The sequence below is a fragment of the Tyto alba genome, unplaced genomic scaffold (assembly GCF_018691265.1).
Source record: "Tyto alba isolate M040663 unplaced genomic scaffold, T.alba_DEE_v4.0 Super-Scaffold_22, whole genome shotgun sequence".
NCBI lineage: Eukaryota > Metazoa > Chordata > Aves > Strigiformes > Tytonidae > Tyto > Tyto alba.
Genome location: NW_024881296.1, coordinates 9,361,089 through 9,385,368, shown reverse-complemented (window position 1 = coordinate 9,385,368; position 24,280 = coordinate 9,361,089). Strand labels below are relative to the sequence as shown.

At 35.1% G+C, this 24,280-nt stretch overlaps 1 protein-coding gene across 7 annotated transcripts in view; it reads right to left on the bottom strand.

Annotated features, from left to right (window-relative positions):
- Positions 1-24,280, bottom strand: part of RYR2 (ryanodine receptor 2) — a 430,624-nt gene that overhangs the window by 43,993 nt on the left and 362,351 nt on the right. For 3 of the 7 annotated variants that reach the window (XM_042795831.1, XM_042795832.1, XM_042795836.1), the window contains 8 exons: positions 21,651-21,754; positions 21,027-21,078; positions 20,830-20,883; positions 19,162-19,185; positions 8,128-8,227; positions 7,073-7,152; positions 5,005-5,081; positions 3,678-3,751 (listed from right to left, as the gene is read on the bottom strand). In XM_042795831.1, coding sequence (XP_042651765.1) covers positions 3,678-3,751; positions 5,005-5,081; positions 7,073-7,152; positions 8,128-8,227; positions 19,162-19,185; positions 20,830-20,883; positions 21,027-21,078; positions 21,651-21,754 — 565 coding nt within the window. Of the gene's footprint in view, positions 1-3,677; positions 3,752-5,004; positions 5,082-7,072; positions 7,153-8,127; positions 8,228-9,334; positions 9,392-19,161; positions 19,186-20,829; positions 20,884-21,026; positions 21,079-21,650; positions 21,755-24,280 lie in introns of all 7 variants that reach the window. The other 4 variants (XM_042795834.1, XM_042795835.1, XM_042795837.1 and 1 more) reach the window with 2 other exon arrangements.

The following is a 24,280-nucleotide window of genomic DNA, read 5'->3' as shown; positions in this document are numbered from 1 at the left end:
TTTTGTGACTCGGTGAAATAGCATAGAGTGTTAAATGAAAAATGAAAAAACACTGAGAGATAACAAGCATTTCCACATGTCTTTGGTTTTGACTCCCCCTTTTTTGAAAAGGAAACAGAACAATCAAAACAAAATATATACAGAAGAAACAACATTGAGTACATCACAAAAACAAGTAAGAAACACACTTGCTAAAGAACCATCAATGTTGTTACCAGTGGGGGTTCCAGGGTTTGGAAAGGGAAGGTAGTACCAGTCAGAGGAAAATCAGGACAAGAAGGTTATGATGCGGACAGCACAAAGAAACAGCAATAAATCTCACATCCATGTTGACAGTACAGAGCTTTCTGCCTACTGCCAAGGTTGACATGGGACCAGAAACAAGCACTGCCTTTGAGGAAAAGTTGGGTCTATTCCCATGAGTGTCAACAACAGTTTTTCTTTGATTTTGGCAAAAATATTTTCAGGCTTATAGATTGTAAACTCAATGACAATCACTCATTAACATGCTTCTGCATCAGATTCAGATGACATGAGAAACAGGCCACAGTGCACATTTTACATTCCAACATTCCCTTGGGAAGCAATAAAATGATCTTTAATTGAGGAGTAATTTATTTCTCATAGAGTAAGTATCTCCCTTGAAAAAAAGGAATGGGAGAAAAAAATTCCACCTCTTTGGTACTTTCTTTGTAGTATTTACAAATGGTTATTCATAGGATTGCAAACAGACATATTATCTCAGATATCCCATAAAATCTTGGATACTTCTAAATGGTTCGCTACAGGAGTTTCCCCACAGACACACTGGCTGGGCTTTCATAATGCTATCAGGTATTAGTAGCAGTACCTGTACAGCTCTTATGTGAACTACTTTTCAATGAATTGAAAAAGGTGTGCTTCATAATATAAGCAATTATTATTATTTGAAGGTATTATAATATCAAGAATAATGTAACCCTGAAGAGGAAAATTAGTCTTTTTTCATTTGGCTTTGCTTTCTTCTGTTTTCTTGAATTTCCAATAGCTGGACATTAATACATAAAAAAATCGTTGTTAGCAAATATTATCCCTTTGTGCCAAGAGATCTTTGACATAGTGTGATTACCGTATCTTCACATTGTTGCTTCTCAGTAACAAAGAAAATGAAAACACATGATCCTAAGTGTAGAATTTTGTTAATCGGCCAAATAAAAACTTTCTACTGAGAAAACAAATAAAAATACAGATCATCCCCCTCCCCAACATCTAGATAACGAAAAGACATCTGCTGTGTTTGAGCTTATTGTTTCTGCTGAATGGTGTACACATTTTTTAATTTAAATTATCATTTCCTATGGCAACAGGAACGTCTCAAGGCAACAGCTCCTACAAAGCTCTTCCTTTCCTTGAAGTAAGGAACCTTTAAAATATAGGAACCTTAACACATCAAGTAACTTTCAGAGCAAGGAAGAACCACCTGTAAACATTATTGATTCCTCTAAATTAACAATGCACCACCTCTTTCTTGTATCAACTCCTGACAGCATTAGATAAACCTAGCCAGTGGTAAGTCCTCTCCTTACTAACTACCCTCAAATCCTCACTGGATCCACCACTGATTTCCTGTGCTTGCACAAATCAATGCAGCGATAAAGCCACATTCAATGCACAACATATATATTACAGGAGGACTATAGCAAAAGGCTTTGTGAATGTATACTTTTTTTTTTTTTTTTTTTTTTGTTTTTAACATTCATCCATCGCAAATACTGGGCTCACTAAAATGAAAATAAATAAAAAAGAACAGGAAAAAAAAAGAAAAAGAGTTTAAAAAAGCTTGCTGCTCTTACATCTAGTGTGACAGTCACTGTGCAAATCCTGAGAAAGGAAGGAAGAACAAAGTGGGGAGAGTTCATACAAAACCCAAGAATTTTGGAATACACAATTGTAATAATAATAGAAAAGAAACCACTAGTTTATCAGTCTTACAGGAACAAAAAAATTAATGGTCTTCAGGAGCTGTACAGTGCTGACACAAAGATAAGAGCAGGAAAAATAAAGAATAGGCAGTTGTTTTTAATAATTACCACGCTCATGAGTGATGACTGAGGAAGGGAGGACAGGACAATTAGTTCAAAGAAAAAGAAACAGGGAAAAAAAAAGAAAAAAAGTTGAGAAATTGTTTTTTGCAAATACAAAATATAGTTAGTACTGGGGTTTTGGCAAAATTAGTTCTGTACTAAAAGAGAAAGACCAAATAAACAGAAAATAAAAAAAAAAAAATCCCTCAAATTGAGGAAGCACAAAAATACTCTAACATAGGTAGAGTCAGTTATGCAGCATATAAATATTTATCTATTTATATTTTCATGCAAAATCAGTCATTTCTAGAAATAGAGGCAGCAGTCAAAAGAAAAATGAGTCGATATCTTGACAGTCCATTTCAAAATCCAACATTATAAATACTAAATTTAGTTATTTAGTAGTAGAAATGTTGTCCAAAAGGGTAAAACATTGTGCAGAATAATCTTCAGTAAAACATGAAAATTACAGCCAAAACATTATATGCCAGACAGCTGCATCAGTGCTCAATCCACAATCTTGTGATGAAATTTTACCCACATGGGTTCACTTTATTTTGTTTACTCATATAAATCTAGCAGGATTTTATCTATAATTTAAACTGTGGGAGCACTTTTGGAGAAGCAGCATTTATGATTGGTCTTGGAGTCATTCAGTCAAATTTAATAGTTCATGATCTTGATTTGAGACAAGCAGTTGAATATTCAAGAAATATGACACATAGCAGAGCTACAGTCACGGTAGCCAATGAGATATGCAGTGTTGCAGGTATGAATTATGAATCCCCAAATACAAAAATGATTACACAGTCAAGCATTTTTACCTTGTTTTTAAGACAAAAAAATGTTAAAAGATTAGGTCATTGTAGGATTTAAACATAAAAATGCACCATAAAAATACTGAAGATAAGGGGAGAAAATGTGCTTTGGTAGCTCTATTAAGTCACATCAGAATGAACCTTATATTTCCAGACAATGACAGCAAGGGAGAAGTAGAACTTACTGTCAGACAGAAAAAAGAAATTGACAGTGAACTGACAACACAGAGGGTAGAAAGCCAAATTGGTTCCAAGCCAAAATTAAAGCAAAAATTCTGTAATATTTCCCCAAAGACAAACAGAAAAGAATTACTTCAAAGAACAAGCTTTCCCAGCAGACATTTTTTCCAAAGAGCAGATACAGTTCCCTCGACCTCTAATATTTAACTTGCGGCTTAACTAAATTGTCTGTTTTTCATTTCAGCCAAGACAGTTTAAGAAAGCAGGTGGGAACTCTTAATTTCATTTTATGCTGAAACTGGTTAGGGGCTTCTGAAGTATTTTACATGCATAAACAGTGCTGTTTGTAACTAGAATCTGCTTTCAGTTTTACATGTAATGTCTCCACTTCTTCAGAATGATGGGTAAGAGTCCCCTGAGAACGTTCTGAAACTCAACACGTTAGTGATTTACTATTGACAAGCATGGGCTTAGATAGTCCAATTAAATATAAACCACACTTAGGAATCATATTTTAGCTTCAGCCTCTAGATATGTATTTCAGGGTTCTTTCAAATTCAGCTTGCTTCTGCAAAATGTAAAAGTTCATGGATCATTTCTGTTAAATCAATAGTACCTGATCCTTCTTCAGTCACCATGCCAAGGCCTTCTGCTTTGTTCTGACGTTCAAATGCATTTAGGTCAAGAACACTGCAATGAAAAATATTACATTTGTCTTGTGATTAATTAAATATATGTGAGAAGGATTTATGATTTAATTTAAGTACATAATCATATTAGTGTCAAGAAGATACATTTCAGTGGCTTAATATATGTGTTGGCTACAAGATTATGAAACTCAGCTCTACAGATTTATCCTGCTTTTGACCTGAAAAAGACAATAGAATTTAGCTCTTTATGATTGACCAAAAAAATGGAATGTATGTGTTTAAGATATACATATTCACTTTGGGGGTTACAAAGCCATATTATTTTTTATATTGTAGCCCAGTTCATCCCAAGCAGCAAGGTCCATTAATAAGCTATGTCAATATTAGTTCCATGCAGTGTTCCTCTCCCTCCACATTCTGAAAAACTGAAACTGCCAAAGCAGAATATGTATTCAACTAGCCAGATTTAAGGAATATATACTCTTACACGTTTCCATTTGTGAATCTGCAAAGTTCTGCCTTTCATGGCTTAGCATGTCAGCTAGTCATGGATAACTTTTGTTCATAAGCAAGAATTTTTATTCAAGTCAGATGAATGTAAATGAACTACAGCAATAGCTCTGCTGGCAAGAAACGCCACTGATTTCAAAATGAAACTCAGCCAAAGGCAGTGTAAAGAAAAAAGGATATAATGTGGTACCCTTGAGATAATAGAAGACTGAACTGCTTGATCCAGGAAACCCCTTTTAGTCCTATGTTTTATGTTCATTAGTACATTGTTTATTGATATGGTTAATTCTTAGGAATTATATATAAAACAATATAAACCATCAAGAAGCACAAATGGACAAAAAAGTTACAGTAACTCCACAGTTTATTAAAACAAACTATTCAATTCCTTTTCTGCCTTCTAAAAAGTCCTATTAATAGTTCTAAGAAAGTTGGGTTTTCCCAAAATGATCATTAATTTAGTAGGATTACAGAAGACCTCCAGAATTAAGAATTCACCCCTAAGTAATGCTCCTAACTCTGGAGCTGTTTTCTGGCATATCTCAAGTAGACACATATTCCATAAACCTTTGTGAAAAGAGCTCTTTTTCCAAGGTCGATCCATATCATATGAAAATTTTTGATACCATGAGCAACACCTTGTCCTTTACCTCAAATCTAGCACATTACAATCCCTAGGTGATGTTTGCAAAAAGTATGTAGAGCATCTTTCCAAAACTATAAATCCTATGGAATAAAACTTAAATGCAAAATAAGAAATTTTTAAAGTAGATATTTTCTTACCTACAGGACTGCATAAGGCCAGCAAGGCTCTGAAAGAATCCTACATCCTTTTTATCCTTGAGGTAGTCAAGCATTTTCTGCAGTAAACACAAATAATTTACACAGAGAATTAATATTTATACTATGTGTTAATCTAGTTAGCTTAATACTATATGGATTCTAGATTACCAGTGGTGCTGATGTTTTGAAATATCTCTAATATGTACAAATTAGATAAAAGAGTATTGCAGAGGAAAATCCAGGTATCAAAACTAAAAAGAATATTTAATGCTTATGTCCTTTACAGAAAATGTCATCCATTTTGGATACTCCTTCCTAAAACATGGAAAATAAAGATAGTAAGTGAAGTAAAAACTGACAACAGAAATTAGTATTTAATATAGATTCTGTCTTGTCACTGCTAGTCCATAAATTTGTATTAACATTACCATTTTGGGCTGGGCTTGTCATAACCTCAGTCTGTTTTAGATTATTTTAGCTGCAATAGCATGTTAGTAGTCATGTGAGTATTTTTAAAATTTGCTTTAGCTGTGCAATACATATCTGATAATAGAATGCAATAACAAGAAGTGATTCAGTGGAGCAAACTGATTCTAGAATGCAATGTGTTGTTGAGTGAAGATATAGGATGTTACCAGAGATCTGAGATGTGAACAAAAATCACAATGCTTCAAGATCAATCTCAGCAAGAGTGTTACAAGAATCACATTGTGAATCAGGTAAAACTCTCTTTGCAACTAACAAAAATAATAGGAAAAATGGATAAGTAACCTCCAAAATGAAAAAGCAGATAAGTGGACAGTGTTAACAAAACATATCAGCTTAAACCCAAGATCACAAAAGAACATCCCCATCAACAACACTATACTATCAAAGAAAAGAACTCCAGAGGATGGTGATGACAACTTTTCAAAACCAATTCTGTACTTCTCCCCCCACCTATACCATTCTTCCCAAGGAAGATGGAAGAGTTGATCTTAGAACCTAAAGGAAAATTGGAAAGGTGAGCATAACACCAGAGAAAACAGGCAGAAATGAGCAACTGAAAAAATTGCAATTCTAATTGTATTACTGATGCTTTTATGCTATAAGTATATAATTTAGACTAGTAGTATTAGTATTATTGTAACCATACTATTAACTGTTTCCTGCATTCTGATTAGCTAAGACTTTATCAAAGAATTTTACAAAATTTAGATTGTAGCATTACAAATTCACATTAAATAACTATGTAAAAATGTCATGATCTTCCTAAGTAATTTAATAGCATGACATCACAGAGAACTGGCAATGGTTCAAGCAGGTACTTTTCTGCACAATTTGTCGTCAATTCCTTGCAACGAGAGTCCCTGGAAAGAATATATTTGGCTGCATTCAGCTACTTCAGTGGTTGCTTAGCTTGGGACCTTAAATGTTCCCAGTTGTCTATATTCTTCAACCTGTCCTACAGCAATGTAGCAATGGCAGGTATGAAGCCTTCCAGACTCACAGACTCAGGAATCTTCAACTAGTACAGAATACTGAATATACTCTGTATAAGTCACTTCTCTTCAACAGTGCAGAATACTGTTAACACATCAGACTTGTCCACTGCTCCCCACATTATCTTACTATAGATTAGTAAATCAAGTTAGTGTTTATCACCAGAAATCTCCGTGGCATAAACTAAGGACTTCTGAAGTCGTGTAACTTTTTTTTTTTTTTATTGAAGACTGGGGTCAGCAATTTTGCTCTACTGGCTACAGGACAATCTCCCAATAAATTCCTCCCTCCCACAGGATTCCTCTAGAAGTTAATGATTTAACATAAAATTTTCCCCTCCAGCTGAAGTGCAAAACAAATTTCTTTTAGCCTTGTATTCTGTAGATTAATTATATACATACAAATAAGAAATACACACCTAGCAAAGAAGGTATTTTTGTATGCTATTTTCTTCTTGGAACGAGAGTAAAAGGATCAACAGCAGCTGACAAATAGTAACATTATGTGATGAACTATTACAATAATAATGACCATAGTATAAAGATCTATAGCGACTAGAAGAGGTGAAAATACATTAGTAACTTACCTGTTGAACAGTAGAATTTCCTCCATTTAAGATGGCAATCCCTAGCTTTAGGGTAGCTGCAACCATTGGCCCCATCTCACCTTAAAAATATTTTAAAACATATTTTTAGATTATATACAAAAATAAAAGTGTTCTATTAACTTATCTGCACATTGACTTAAATGGTAATTTATCTGCAGGGGCCTTTTTTTCTCTTGTAATTGTTCCTTTTGCAAAATAGATCTATTCTTCTCTCATTATCTCTAGTGTGACTTAATATCTTCCTGAGTAGCCACAGTGATAGTGTAATGTATACGCAGCACACAAAAGAAGCAATATATGACAGGAAGATCTGAGCTCAATGCATATGAATCATGTTTCATTCGCTAGAGCATCCAACAGTTGATTTAAGACTGAGTGCAATATTTTAAGCTAGCTTTCAAGTTTAACAATGTGTCTCCTCTGCATGCCAGTCTAGACTTTTTTTCCTATTTCTTCAGAAAGAGATAGTGATCCAAAGCATTTAGTTACAGGGAATGAAATTTGTAAACAGGCATTTTTAAAACATCACTACTGTAGAAACAAATCACAGAACAGACAATAAAAGCATCAAACATTTGAGTAAGATGGTGTCTAAGGGACAAAAGCATCATTTACACTTCTGAAATGTTTTATCAAAGTACACCAATAAACTAGGTATTGGGGAGTGGGGAGGGGGGGTGAAGAAAGGACCAAAGTCTACACCTACTTCAGAACTGTACACATCCCAGAATTTGGGAGCCTTTTTGTCACTGCATACTGCTAAAGCTATGAACTTTTTTTCACAGTTTTTCTCAATCATCACTAGAAAACTTAATAGTAATAATGATAATAACAACAGCATCAACAATAACCTAATGGGAATTACTCATTATACTATTCTGGATTAGCTGTCAACAATTTTAGAAATTTTAGGTTCATTTTGAAAGCAAACTTTAGTGCCAAACATCTACAGGTTTTGCCCAATAAGAAGTACAATAATTTCAAAGATCATTGGAAACAAGGTTTAATACATAAACTACACAACAAAGCATTACCTTTACTAGCACTGATTGTCTGCAGAACCATCTCAGCAGCACCCCGGTCATGCAGTCTGGCTTGTTGATACAGAAGTTTTTGTTTTTCCATTTCTTTTTCCTGAATAAAAATTCCAGTCATTTAAGATGAGGACTTCAGTTACTATCAGTTCTCCAAAGGTTTTAGGTTTTCTCTTAGTATATGGGCTCTATGGCAACATCATGGATCATTATAATACATACAATGCTACTGAACAGATGTTTAACATGTTCAAGTAATAATCTCCTCTTGGTATTTTTCTTTGATATGTTTTTAGCAGTTTATCTGAAAAGAGTCATCTCAATTGTAAATCAGTAGGTTAGTTCAAAGCCCATGTTCATTATATATATACTGCATATATCAAACTTGCACTTTTGTGCCGTGTTTTTGTGCAACAGCTCATACTCTTAATATAAAACTTCTATAGTGTGACCATAACTTCATACTGCTCAGTATGTGGCTCTTGAGTTGCAAGTTGTTGCTGAATACCAGAGTGACAGAAGCATCTCAGAATTTTTTTAAAAATATATCATTATATTACAATATAGATTGGCCACCCTACCAACAGGATATTTGATAGAATACACTGTGCTTTTATATTTTACATTCTCTAGCGGCAACAAACAATACTGCATGGCGTTGCTTGAGCAATGGTGAAGTTTGTTCTTTGTAATTTAAACTACTACTGAAAACATAAAGAAGAACATAAAGAGCAAACATAAAGGCACAGTTAATTCCAGATGAGTTTGAACTTTCACCAAGTTAATTGAAGTTTGCTGGAGAATTGAGGATGACTAAGCAGTATAAGTTGCAAAATGGAAGTTGCATAGAGCCCTATGACAGTGAGTCCGTCGGATGGCGTGGTAAAAAGCTTACTCAAAAGGAACATGACACAATCAGTTAGTATCATGTCCAAAAACACAACGCCCAAAACATGTATGACCTAAAAGCAGGAACAGCTGCAGCAGAAGTAGCCAGAATGACAGCTTTGCTGCCATAAACTTTCCATCCAAGTTACAGAAAAAAGACATTGGAAGATGGAAGAGGTTTAAAAAATGAAGGCTTGCTAAATAGAGGGTATGAATAATAAATTAAAAAAGAAGAGGTAAAAAAGAGAAATATGTTCAAATGAATGAAAAAGAAACCTTTAACTCAAAAGCAAACCAACACAGACATTTATGCTGTTACCAGAGAGTTCTCGCCGAGGCTGGCAAATTTGTTTCTTAAATCTTTGATAATATCGTGCTGCGGAAACAAAATTCATCAGGGTTTTTTTTTTTCACACTATTAGCTCTCCTGTGGTTAAATTGTATCTTTCTTTTTTCTTTAAATTATGTGACAGATCTAGATGGAGGCACAAAAAGGAAAAAAAAAAATGGCAGCTTTGCTTCATATTTAGCCATGCTAAGGTTTGAAAGTTTTGCCTTCATGTTTAAACCTCTTCCTGGGAGTTCAACAAAAACAAAACAGAAACATACACACATACACACACGCACACACACACACCACACACAAACCACCAGAAAATCATGACATCACAGGTTCAAGATAGCTCAATAAAGTATTTTTGTTTGCTTTAGATGACACTGAAAATTGATCAGGGTTTCTTTTTTAAAAAACTATTTCCTATTTCTAGTTACTTTTGGTTTTAGACCCAACATTCTTTCATTTTTCTTCCATTGCAAGATTTATTATTCACTTTTGTTCACAAGCCTAACATCAGCTATACTATTTTCATTATACAATATTTTTTTGTTAAGTTTATCAGATTGCTTATAGTGAGAATGCATCTGCATAATCTACAGACTAAAAGAACAGGTATGCATACTTCTTGCAAGGGCACTACAGAAGAACAGTAGAAACAGGCATTGACAAATAGCTTAAAGTGAGAAGAGTGGCATTTTCCATGGAAATCAAGCTGCCTAGGTAACTAGCAACAAAGCAGACCAAAAAAAAGGAACTAAAATCCACCAACAAAAAAAGACCACAAACATTTCTTCTAAAAGCAACCGCTCCTTTGATGATAATCCCTAAAAGATCACGGTTCCCTCTTCACCTCAACAATGCTTTTTCACTGTCACCTTCTCCATGCAATGTTAATACTTTCATATATATATATATATATATATGTATACATACACATGATGGCAGTGCTGATATGAATTGGGCCACCCACTGCATACAAAGTATGCTGGATGGACAAGGTATCCCTATTTCCCTAAGATGTCCTTACTGCTAATGCTCTTATCTGTGCTACCAGCACAGTTTCTTGCACTTTAGTGTGCTTGCCAGTTGATGGCAAGAAAACTACCAAAATAGTTAGCCAGTGGTTTGGATTTTCGGTCATTCGCAAAACCATCACAACAATAGCAAAAATACTTCATACTAAATGAAACATTTAAAGTAATTCACAGAATTTTTAAAAATCCCAAACAAACAAACAAACAAAAACACCTCAAAGAAACCAAAGTCTATTTTATCTTGGGTGTTTTATAGTTATATGGGAAAAAGCTGACCAATTAGAAATGTACGTACATGTATTCCCACATTATAGACTTTCTCCAGCAACATACCAAACCAAGGAAACTTTTTCATCAGACTCCTTGAAAGCAGAGACTCAAACACTTTCTACTTCATTCTGTTCTCTGGGTTTTAAATTGTTTCAAGCAACCATATGCCAAAAAACACACATGAGACAAAACCACAAGTTTTAGCTTGAACTTGTAGGCAATTTGCAAAAATTAATTAGGAGCTTTAACTGAAAGTGCGCCATTGAAATTGCTTATTTTCCTGTAATCCATACAAGGAATGGTTCTTGGACTCTCCCATAGAGCTAAACCACATGAAAAGGTTTGTTTGCTGGTACCACTACCCTTGCAGCCACGGAGTGCAGGCATATGATCACATTTCTCCAGAGCTTTTTTTTTTTTTTTAATATGAAATTATGAAATAGAGTAAACAGAACGTACAAAAAGATAAAAAGGGAAGAAATTACTTTCAACTCAACTATTCTAAGATGAATGCTTCTCCTTTGAATAATCCTAATATTTTATACTTTTCAAGACCTCTGTTTCATCCAGAGAATAAATCCTATTAGACAGGTCTTACACTGGCAAAACACCAGTTAATTTTAGCGTAAGACATGCATGAGCACAAGCTATGTATTAAAACATAACATCTGAATTTTTATATATATATATTTATATATATGTATAAAAATATATATATATTATTACTTTAAGATCAATACACCTTGCTTTATGCTCTATAAATAAACTTGAACTTTTCCTAAATCACTCATTTTGGACTTCATCACCTCTAAAAAAGGTATAGAAAAAATGAAAATGTAATGCAATATAATCCCTGAAGATTAAATATATAGGATTTTAAGAGTGTTAGAGAAGCTTATTTTATCAAATATGCTTTCCATACTACTTAAAGATATATTTAAATCCCTGCAATTTCACACTCATGCTTCTGCTAGAAGTGTCAACCACAAAAGATTTTTTTCTAGTTGAAATGTAATTTTTAACTAGCTGATATGATATCCATTATTATGTCTCATTGAGTTGTTCTATAATGAAACCTGCTGTTGCTCAGATTATCATACAATAAATTATTATACAACAAAAGAAATTCTTTAAAGTACAAACGGTAAAATACAAGAATAAGGTAAACAGGAAATTTAGAGACTATGAAACTGCTAGCACATAAAATAATTAAAATACAATTAATCTCAGAAGCGAATTTCATAATAAATGAATGTCCACTCTAAAGCCATTTCTTTGCCAGTTGCTGTGTTTTCTATGCACTTTTCTGCAGTTTGGGAATACTGATGTGTCTCAATACCAGGATTCTGTAAATCTTCTATCATTTTATATTACTTCCATGATACAAGTAAATAATTCTGAAAATGTTTGAAAGTGGAGTCTAAGTATCACCATTAAATTGATAAATAGGTTCATAAAGTAACTACCGCATTCTTAGATATATGCAGTCAGTGGCAGTCTGTTAGTAATTTTTTAATTTCCTCAAAACTACAGCTGTTTATTTTGAGTGTAGTAATTCCCTACAAGAGTTTAGAACACTGGTATACTTCCTGTAGTAGGGTATTTATTAAATATGATTAAGTAAACACACGCTTTATCTACTCTATCTTAATGATTTCATTAAAATTTTTAAATACTCCCTGCATTAATCTTTATCACTGTTGGTCCTAAACAAATAATAACAATAAAAATAAAATGTAGCTAGGAAAAACATGTATGCAAAAAAGTCTGTTTTGATTTGATTGGTTGTAAACAACATTCAGCTTTCTCAGGCATTAGTGTAAGTATCTTGTAATATAGTGAGATCAGAGGAAAGGAAGTAACATTGATCTAAAAAGTATCAAGGAAAAAGAGACGAAGAAAAACAAACCATCTTATTCATGAATTTTTAACAAATTTCAGACAAGATAGCAAAAATCTATTATATGCTTCATAATATAACAACTGAAAAGACACAAGAATTAAAGCAAACATTCATCAAAATTATTTCTTGTATCCACACCAATATTCAGAGAAAGAAGTACTGAATTCTGCTGACTCTGCCCAGTAATAAATGCCTGGGAGGAAAAAAAGTCATCATGTCATATCATCAGATTTTATGACATAACTATGTTATCAATATATAAAATATATATATATATTGATATAATATATATCAATAGTCAGCACAATAATCCATATGGGCAAAGTAAGGATTGTTTTATCAACATTACATTTCACATTTCCTAGCATTTGAATAAGTTGTATTAAAAAATTTAATGTTATATTGCCAATATATTTTGTTCATACAATATATAGTAGTAAACCTAACAAAAACAATATACTAAAATAAAAAAAGGTTCTACTCTGTTAAAATAGCATTAAATCTGAACTACAAATGTATAGGAGTAAGATACCCTGAAACAAAACCTTCACTACACATTTCATTTATTTTGTTTAAAATGTCTCCATTTCAGCTTGCAGCAATAGCTTTATCGGTGTCATTGTGTTTTTACTGTCATTCATTTATATCCTCCTCTCTGCCAGGGAAGTTAGTTTTGTTTCCTAAATACTGCTTCCATATTCTTGCCATGCTGATGAGATTACTCAACATATTCATTCATAATCAAGCACATAGGAACTCACAAAGTATTGAGTCTCTATAACGAAAAATACCATATTGGGTACTTTCAAATCTATGTATTCTCAGTTTCAAAATTTTTCTCTAATGGTACATAGCTACAAATTACACATTCCTTTCAAATTGTATTACACGTTTTTGTTTAAAGTTGGGTCACAAATTTGATGTATTTGAAATAGCTGACATAGATGTCTAACTCTCTACAGAAATAATAAAAGTTTAATAGATTGTTTAGAAGATTCCATTATGACTGGAATTGAATCAGTTAGCTGGAGCAGAAAATCTTATGTACGGGTATAAATTTGCTAAGATTATTATGCAGTTACTGCATTAAAAATAAGCAAAGAACCTGGAAACTACAAATGGTCACTTGATAACTGCAATGTATTTATTCTTCAAAGGTGATGTTTGAGTTGAAAGACAGGGCAGATGGATGTGTGGGAGTACTCCTGAAAAATATCACATTAAGGTGGATATAAGCACCAGAAACAATGTAGGGGGAAGAGATGCTGATAAACACAGAAGATGGGAAGCAGCCAGAGTACACAATGAAAGATCTTAATGAATAGCCTTAAATTATCAGTTACCACTAAGCCACTGAACTGAAAGCCAGAGAAAAGGATGGGTATATTACTCAATTTTAGAAAAGAGATTCTCTACAAGACTTTTGTTGCACATTTCCCATAGTCAATGGGAAGTTATTCAAGTAGCCCAAAACAGCCTTGCCAGATAGGCAAGAAACTGAGAAACAGCCAATCTTTTAACAAAGACTGTATTAATGGCACTGACCCTATGTTAATGATATTATAAACTAGATTGTGGGGAATCAAACCACTCCAAAAAAGTAGGAGCAAATGAGAACTGAAATGCTGACTGCCTATTAGTGGACACCATAAATTGTCTAACTGGATTAAAGACTTTTTTTTGGGGGGGGCGGGAGGCGGGGTTGGTGTTTGGTAGAAGAAAAAAGACAGTGACTAAGGAAAAAAGGGTAGTGGGGAGCACAAGGAGAAAAAAGAAAGAAGGTCCTGACATTAACAAATAGCACAACATCAACACCTTAAATACATAAGAAGGAACAAAAGAACTCTGTCCCCCTTACAACAACATGTAAAAACCGATCAACTCTTACTTAACCATACATTTGTGGTTTTGGAGTAGATGGTAGTTTATTCTGAGAATAGTATTGGGATGCTGCCCAGTTGTTTAGGGATGGGGTCAGGAAGGCCAAGGCACAGCTGGAGCTGAACTTGGCAAGGGATGCAAAGAATAATAAGAAGGGCTTCTATGGGTATGTCAGCCAGAGAAGGAAGGTTAAAGAAAACATACCCCCCCGATGAACAATACTGGCAAACTGGTAACAACGGATGATGAGGCTGAAGTGGTCAACAATTTTTTTCCTTCAGTCTTCGCTGGCAACCTCCCTTCCCACACACTTCGAGTGGATGGACCACAAAATAGGGACTAGGGGAGCAAAATCCTTCTCACTGTAAAAGAACATCAGGTTAATGGCCACCTAAGGAACCTGAAGATGCATAAGTCTATGGGACCTGAGGAAATGCATCCCAGAGTGCTGAGGGGGCTGATGCAATTGACAAGACAACGTCTGTGATATTTGAAAAGTCATGGCAGTCAGGTGAAGTCCCTGGTGACTGGAAAAGAGAAACATGGCACCCATTTTTAAAAAGGGTAGAAAGGAGGATCCTGGGGACTACCAACCTGTTAGCCTCATCTCTGTGCCTGGAAAAATCATGGACCAGATCCTCCTAGAAGCTGTGCTAAGGCACATGGAGGACAGGGAGGTGATTCAAGACAGCCAGCATGCCTTCACCAAGGGCAAGTCCTGCCTGACCAACCTAGTGGCCTTCTATGATGGAGTGACTACACCAGTGGAAAGTGGAAGAGCTACAGATGTTGTCTATCTGGATTTCTGGAAGTCCTTTGACATGGTCCCCTACAACATCCCTCTCTATAAGTTGGAGAGATAGGGATTTGATGGATGGACTGCTCAGTGGATGAGGAATTGGTTGGATGGTCACATCCAGAGGGTAGTGGTAAATGGCTCAATGTCCAGATGGAAATCAGTGACAAGTGGTGTCCTTCAGGGGTCCGTACTGGGACCAGTACTGTTTAATATCTTCAGCAATGACACAGACAGTGTGATCGCGTGCACCCTCAGCAAGTTTGCAGATGAAACCAATCTGAGTGGTGCAGCTGATGTGCCCAAGGGATGGGATGCCATCCAGAGGGCCCTGGATAAGCTTGAGAAGTGGGCCCATGTGAACATCATGAGGTTCAACAAGGCCAAGTATAAAGTCCTGCAGCTGGGTCGGGGCCACCTCCGGTATCAATATAGGCTGTGGGATGAAGGGATTGAGAGCAGCCCTGCTGAGAAGGACTTGGGGGTGATGGTGGATGAAAAGCTGGACATGAGCTGGCAATGTGCACTCACAGCCCAGAGAGCCAACTATATCCTGGGCTGCATCAAAAGAAGTGCAGCCAGCAGGTCAAAGGAGGTGATTCTGCCCCTTTACTCTGTACTGGTGAGACCCCACCTGGAGTACTGTCTCCAGCTCTTGGAGCCCCCAACACAGGAAAGACACGGACCTGTTGGAGCAGATCCAGAGGCAGCCACAAATTGATCAGAGGGCTGGAGCACCTCTCCTATGAAGAAAGGTTGAGAGAGTTGGGGTTGTTCAGCCTGGAAAAGAGAAGGCTCTGGGGAGACCTTATATCGGCCTTCCAGTACTTAAAGGGGGCTTATAAAAAAGATGGGGACAAACTTTTTAGCAGGGCCTGTTGTGATAGGACAAGAGGTAATGGTTTTAAACTAAAAGAGGGTAGATTTAGACTAGATATAAGGAAGAAATTTTTTACAGTGAGGGTGGTGAAACACTTTAACAGGTTGCCCAGAGAGGTGGTAGATGCCCCATCCCTGGAAACATTCCAGGTCAGGTTGGATGGGGCTCAGAGCAACCTGATCTAGTTGAAGATGTCCCTGCTCATTGCAGGGGGTTTGAACTAGATGACGTTTAAAGTTCCCTTCCAACCAAACTATTCTATGTATAAATAACTTATACTGTACCTGTGAAGAGTGAAACCATGTATTAGATTGCATCCATTCCATTACGGGTAGGAAAAACTAATGAGAAGCACATTTTTGCATGGTAATTGGAATGTTTAATTCCTAAGAATTGACACATTGATCATGGAGTCTGACTTCAATTCATATTCTTTAACAAAAATAGTAACTAATTGTAAATACATGGTATATGGTCACTCCATGAATGCAGGCTTTGTGATAATGAGAGAGAACAGTGACCATCTCCAATGGGCTAGAGCCTTAAGAGCTTTCATTATTTGAATGTTCTGAAACTTGCAAGTCTTTCTGTGCTTGAAATAAGTGACAGCACAATGTATCTTTTTGACAAAAATCTAGTGAATACAGAAGTCTATCAACAAATTTTCTACCAGTAACAGGGATGAAGAAAACTGATATAAGAAGCTCTATCTCCTCCATTTATTTTCTTCCTGTGAATAGCCAATTTAAACTAATTTAAGACAATTGATTGTAAGAAGATGATCTAGGCTTTTACTCCTTTTTTTTTTTTTTGAGTTCCTATTCAACACATATTTAGAGCACATTACTAGGTAGCAAACCAGTAGAGTCAATGATAGAAATGCAGAAGCCTATTTTCATTCAGCTAGTGAAACACTGTCATGGGAAAGAATTTCCTATCAGATAGAATAAAGAGGGACAGTGACATCAACTCTACAGGGAGTCAACAGAGTGTCTTTTCAATATGATAGAAAGTTAACTTAGAGACAAAGGGCAAGGCACAAAGATAATATTAATACTCATTCAAAGCAAATACTAGCAGGCAAATGCAGACAGGCACATAGTAACACACAGACAACTTTATTGTGGGTTTATACTGTGACCTCCCTACTGCCCGAACAGTGATCCCAATACAGATTATTTGTACAAAAATGAGACTGCACTGCATGAGATATGGGCATGAAAACTGCCAATAAAATACACTCGTCATTTTTATCACATTCTAAGCTTGCCCAAAGGTCTCTGTTGCTCTGACTGAAAAATTCAGGACTTCAAACATCACAAATTTTTAAAGTCTAGAGGAGCAGTAGAGTTTTATTCCCACATAAATTGAACAGTCACTCTTTTCCCATGCACACAAAGCATGAAATAAAAGAACTGCCTTCAGTACATTGAACTTTGAGATAGATATATTGACAGACAGAAAGAAACACACAAATGCACACACACACAGACACAGAGCTGATATATATGGTCTCATATCTTTACAACTGTTTCCTGTCATGTATGAAGGAAGCAAGGATTATTTATTATTGTGGGTTATTTCCCTTTAAAAACACTTCTCAATAAGCAAGACAGAAAATTTTCTATGGAGCATATAGCATTTAGTGTAAGGTAACCAGGTAGGCAGAGTGATAGACATGGAGTATTTGAATAGCTGAATTAATGGAAGAAAAAAAGAAGAAATTATACTATTAGATTGGTTATATACCTCATTTGAGGTTCTGTAATAAATACTTTGTGATTGTGGCAATTACAATACCTTTTAAACAACTTTTTGTGAGTCTGTGGGAGACCACTCATCTTCCAGGATAATGCCTTTACTGTATGAAGGTGGAACAGATCTGTGCAAACTTCTGAAGGAGTAAGAGTGAAGCTGATCCTGAAATATGTCTTCTCTTTACACAGCTGTATGCGAACCTCTTTCTTTTATGAACTGAATGTTAATGGAAGCACTAGCAAACCAAACACCAAAATGATCTTGCTCTTTTCAATGGAGAAAGTTATAATTTTTCCCCATATCGCCATAGGCAATGAACTTTGAAGCTACTGCTTGGAGTCTGACAAACAGCTAAATCTGTGCATCCCCAGTCTCAAGCAAGACATCTATACCTAGCCTAGCTGCCATTAGCCACAGCACAAATAACTATATTTAAACACCTCAGAATGAAAAATTAACTATGCCACACACCATACCTCCTCTCAGAACATCAGCCTTGGAGTGCTATCAGCAAGCAGCCTGAGTCAACAACGGGAACTGAGACTTCTACTTGCATGAAGTAGGCAAGTAGGCTGGTGCTTAAGCCATGGGCCACCATTTAGAAACAGATGGTGAGACTGTCATGATGAGACCCAAAAGACTGTGTAAGAAATTGAGTCAATAAAAAAAATATAAACACTGTGACATTTCAGAGCTATTGCTTTGAAGTTTTTAGAGAGAACAAGGAACAACTAGGAATCACTTCAGGTATGGCACAGCTATGGAGTTTCTATCACAGTGAAGGCTAAGGACTCAGTCTATTCCAGAGGACCTGAATCACAGGTAAACTATAATATAATTGATGCTCTCTCTGAGAAAAACATTGGAAACAGAGTTCTACTACTGTATCAGAAATGCATGTCTGCTAAGATAAAGAAGAAAAATCCAACTGTCTTCCCTTAAGAGCCAAATAAATTATTTTAATCATTCAAATTAAATTAAAACCTGAAAGAAGATAACTGATGCACAAAAGGCAAGAACAGCAAAACAACATGAACAAGCCAAATGATAAACTGTTTTCCCCAAAACGGCAATGTAATTTCATATGACATATTTTGCACAAATTACTCTTGGAGTCTTTAAAAAGAGTTGGTGTACAAGAAGAGTTTGGTAGAGATGTCATGCTGGAACTGAAATGTTAAAAACATTTTTCAAGACCCTTTAGTTGAACTTATCCAAGATGTTGGGCCTAAAAAAAAAATCACAAAATTAGACCCAGACAAATACACACATATTTTTTTGTTTTACCTTGCTGCGTTGTGATCCTGTCACCTTAAGGAAGGGCAAGGACAAGAAGCGAAATAGTAATAAGAAAAAGAAGTCCAATTTTTTTTTTCTGTAGGTGACTGACCAAATACATACACAAAATTGTCTTCTGAACAGATTAATACATTATGTGAACATAAGTTTCATAGCTACAGAAAAAATAATAATGCGAAACAAATTAATAGGGATCTTCTCTCAAAAGATAAAGCAGAATGCTGAGAAGCACCCCATTACAATTTAGGTAAGGAGCACTGATAAATCCCTTAATGATAAATTTGTTCATTCACCTCAGTGACTTCCTATTTACAAATTTTCACATTTATAAGCACAAGACTTTTGATCTCTAACAAGCATGCATGGGCTAACCAAAAAAAGCCTATAGAAATAAATATTTTTGTTTAGTCAGTGATATGTCAGACATTGCATTTCCAGGAAAAAAAAAAAAAAAGCACTGAAATTTGGATTAATACTTAGATATTTACCGTGAAACAGCAATTAATATATTAGGTATGTTAGTTGTAACTCAAATGGGCTAGAACTTGTGTGACTAAAAACAATTTGGCATTGGTATTCTGAGTTTTTGTATACAACCAAATAGGGAATATGTACTTAAATAATTCAGTGTTGTCTTATGCAGTATCATGTAGAAAACATACAGAACATCTGATGTGTACAAACAATGAGAGTAAAAGTAAATGTGCCCCAAACCACTCCTCAAAAATCAAAACAGCACAGGTAGTTTTACATCAAATCAATCAGTATATTTAGAAATATTTTAAAGAAATAATAAAAGCTTATATTTCATTTTTCTGTGGTTTTGTAAAGATATTGCATATAAGTATTAATTGATTTGAAAGATATGAGAACTTGAGAACTTTTAATGTCAGAATTATAATATGCTAAAATATATTAAAATACTAAAAATATTAACAAGCTAATTTCCTCAGTGCCCCTCAGAACATACAGATTTCTTTTAAACTCCATTTTGTTAATAGAAAAAGTAAGACAGATCCCAGAGCAAACATATGACAAAGACTCATCTCTTTTGTAATTAGTCCATGTAAGTGTGCTTTCTTATACAGTGATGGTCACTAAAAACTCAATATTAAACAACAATAAATACAAATTACCTACTCTCAACATAAGAAAAAGCTTGGCAGTATTGACGAACAAAAGTTCACCTTTTAATAAGGAGTACTAATATATATGTAAAAATTAAAATACTGTATAAAATACTGGGACTGAATGCAAATGACTACTGCAAAAAGCAGTATTATTTTAGTATTTTAATCATCCAAACTAATGGTAGGATGTGATACTTTACAAGATACAGCCTGTTACCAGACTTCCTGAATAAGTTATTACCCATAATATTTCTCTTCAACAACTAAAAAGTTAAAGTCAATCAGTTCAACGTGTAAGATCCACTAAATTACTCTCTATATAATCCTATATTATGTGATACTACGTCTATTTTTGGTTTACTACTCTGAATCTAGTGACTCATATCTGCCAATCCAGCCTCTGACATGCAGTTCACTGGCATAATAAGCTGCAATAAGCCATGAACCAAGAAACATAAATGTCAGTTGAAAGCTATGAAACAATGTCTAACATGACAAGAAAAACAAAACAGACGTATAATCTTACTTCAAAACTCTTCACTTCTTCTTCACCATCATCATCTTCTTCATCATGGCAGCTCTGACACCATGTAGAAAGAAAATATTTACTGATAAGTCAAGGAGAGCGGCTGAGCCTTCCTTCACTTTACACATAATTTCTCTTTATCTTCTTCATTATTTTTACTGAAACAGAAAAGTTGTAAATGACAGCAAAAAAGTTACCTTTGCCATAATGTCAGCATAAGCCATATACAGGAAATCTTCTTCCAATTTGCTGGTTAATAGAGAGAGGAAAGGGAAGATGAGGAAGATTAGAGCCATTATAGTAGAACTGGAGCACCAAAACATTTAAAGCACCTTATAAAATCTTTTTAAAGGATTTCTATGCTCATAATTAATTACAAAAGTATTTTAGAAAATGAAGACTTGATTAATACAAACTGAAAAGCCAGCTACAAACACAGTGCTCATAAATTCATAAACACTTTCCAACAAAGACAACATCGATAATTTCTCAATTATACCTAGAATATTTCACATTCAGAATATAACACAGACAGAAGAGAGAAGTGCAGTAAGTCCTGAACACAGCATCCATAACAGTGAAAAAGTGTACAGGGGCATTTATTTGTCTCTAGAAAACTCCTTACCTCTCATTATCAGTCGTGTTAAAACCTTATTACATACCCCAGGCTAGAGAGGTTTGAGTGTAACTCAGATTCACCGTATATACATATACACATTTTGGCCTATGCAATTTCACTTGAACAGAGACATATATAACTTCAAATACCGGAGTAATCTGAAAATCTACATACAGTGTGCAATCTCTCACACCATCCCTACCATTTTTCAGTCAAGGCTGTTCGACTGAATAGCAGAATAAGCTGATGTAAAGGATCAACTCTTTTAAGGCTTTCATCTTCTTCTGGTGGTTCCTCCCCAGGTTTCTTTAGGAAAAAAAAATGTAAAAGTATATTCAATTATCTACAGTGAAAAATGTTTTACTCTGTGCAATTTATTAAACATTAACTATTCACATATGTAATTTTGATATGGACAACCAGGAGGAAACAGCTTCCAAGCAAAGTATGAAAAGCCTGAATCTTGACCGTGTTTATGACCATGAACACTTTTACAAAGATGACACAATTTGCAAAGCTTTGGATTTCCTCTCCTCATAAAAATTAACTCTCTTCCCTAGATTTTGAAAATATTTTACTGCTGTTATCCAGAACAAGTGGTAACCAGATACCATCATTTGCTATTATATCATCTGTTCCTCTCTATGTTAACAAGCTTGATCAGCTAAAACTTAGAATTCTCTGATTCAAGTCTTATGCCAGGTACAATGTTCTCTGAGGAACTCTGAGAAGCTTTTACGGAGAAGAAATCCAAACTTGAAGCTCATCAATAGTTTTAGACAGGAGGAGCCATATCTACCAACAAAAGTAATGATGGCAGGATGTAGAATCTTAGAAGATGACAAATCAATAAGGTATGAAAAATATTGTATATCATTCAATAATATTCATATATACACACAGATAGCTTTTTCCATGTGGTTATATTGCTTTCGGGTTTGGACAGCTCTAGTTAGTTCACTCTGAAAGAAATATGTGGTCTTAAATACTATAATGGCAACCACCAAAGCACTGTTTTGAAAAGAACCTATACAAAATCTGTCCTCTGACTTCTTGTCTTCTACTAAAAGGTATTTCAGAAAGTAAGTTTTGCATATCAAGTTAACAGAATTGCTTCATCCAGACATATATTTCTAGAAAGCACCTGGTAGCTCAAAGGAAAATGGATGCATGAATTATGCTCACTCTTATCCCTTGTTTTCACCTAGCAGTATACACTGAAATGCAGATAAAAAGAATTCCATGAATTGATAAGACTGCATAAGTAAGAAATTGCTATGTCAGATGTTAACTATTAGCAAGAGGGAAGGGTTGGCCACATGACAGATATAAGGAAAATGTTCTTTTTTTACCTACTAACAAAAATATTCTGTGTGCTAGTGTCAAATACATTCCAGTTGGAACGCTTATAACCTCTGTGTACTACACTTTGTATATGCCTGTGAAGTCCGCCTTTCCCACTCAGCTGTATTAAACATGATTGGTTGCAGCTGAGAATTTACTTTGGTTGACATACATGCACAATGATTGTTTCACATTAGTCTGTGATGGCCATACAAGGTTCACTTCACATTTTGCAATATGTGACAATACTTTCAGTATCAATAACAAGATCTGAACAATGCAAATTATAACTCCAGCTATATCTCACCCTTATGGAGGTCTTCCCCTGCTCTTTATTTCAATCTCGTTTAGGATGCTGACCTTTAATTAAATGGTAGCATTCTATACTCAGTAATGTGTTCTAAAGCAGTAAGAATGCAATAGAAATTTACTTAAAAGACAAAGTTTTGTTTGCTCTTTTCAATGAAAGGTGTAATACAGCTCTCCTTAGGAGAGTGCTGGAGACACACATGATTGAGGGAACTACAAAGGAATGCCTGTAGTCCTTTATTAAAGGATTATATAGCAGCCTACCCAGCCTGTTTCTGTCTTCCCTAAGACAGTTTTTCACATAAGCTACCTGCTGGCAAGGAGTTCTTCATAAACTTAGCAAAGATATGGTTTCATAAAGAAGGTAAGAAAACAATCCTCCATGTCAGAATGTAACTACCATGTTCAGTTATTCCTTCACACATACACACCTGCACATACCTACACACATGCAAAGAGCTATATAGTTCCATATTCCATATTTAAATAAACATGCTCTTGACTGCTAAAACATAATTATTTTTGGCAATGAACCTGCATTATTTAAAACATTTGTAATGTCTTGGGACACATGAAGATATCAGTTTAAAAGGCTGTATTACAAAGTAAGTATTTGCAGAAGTCTTTTGCTTTTTTACACAATAAGGACTCCAAAAGAAACAAATTCTGCATGTGTGCAGGCAAAAACGAACTTCCATAGTCTACTTGTGTTGAGATCGTTGCTGCTGATCTTCCTTTTGCTATTTTGAACATTATTTTCAAAACAGTTCACAACCTGGGTAGCTGGTTTTAAACATAAGCTTTAAACAGTAAAAGCAATTTTTTTTTTTTTTTCTAATAGTAATTTTCCAGTTAGCTTCCTGTCTCTATTGTAGAGAGCAGTCTCTCCTCACAATAAAAAGATGATCTCAGGCTGTTTACTGTTGGACCTCGCAGGGACAGAATAATTTCCTAGTACTAGTTCTTGCCGAGCCCTCAGAAGAACTACCTTTCTGAGAGACAACTGTAAAGGATGAGGACACAAGGCTTTACTGAAAATCACCCCAGGGATTTACCAGGCTAAAGCATGGCTCTAACACTTCACTGTTGGGAAAAATCCTCACCTCCCTGGCAAGATTTTTCTGTGAAGAAGCAGCATATTCCATCAGCTTCTGAGGGTCTGATTAATCTAAGACTAGA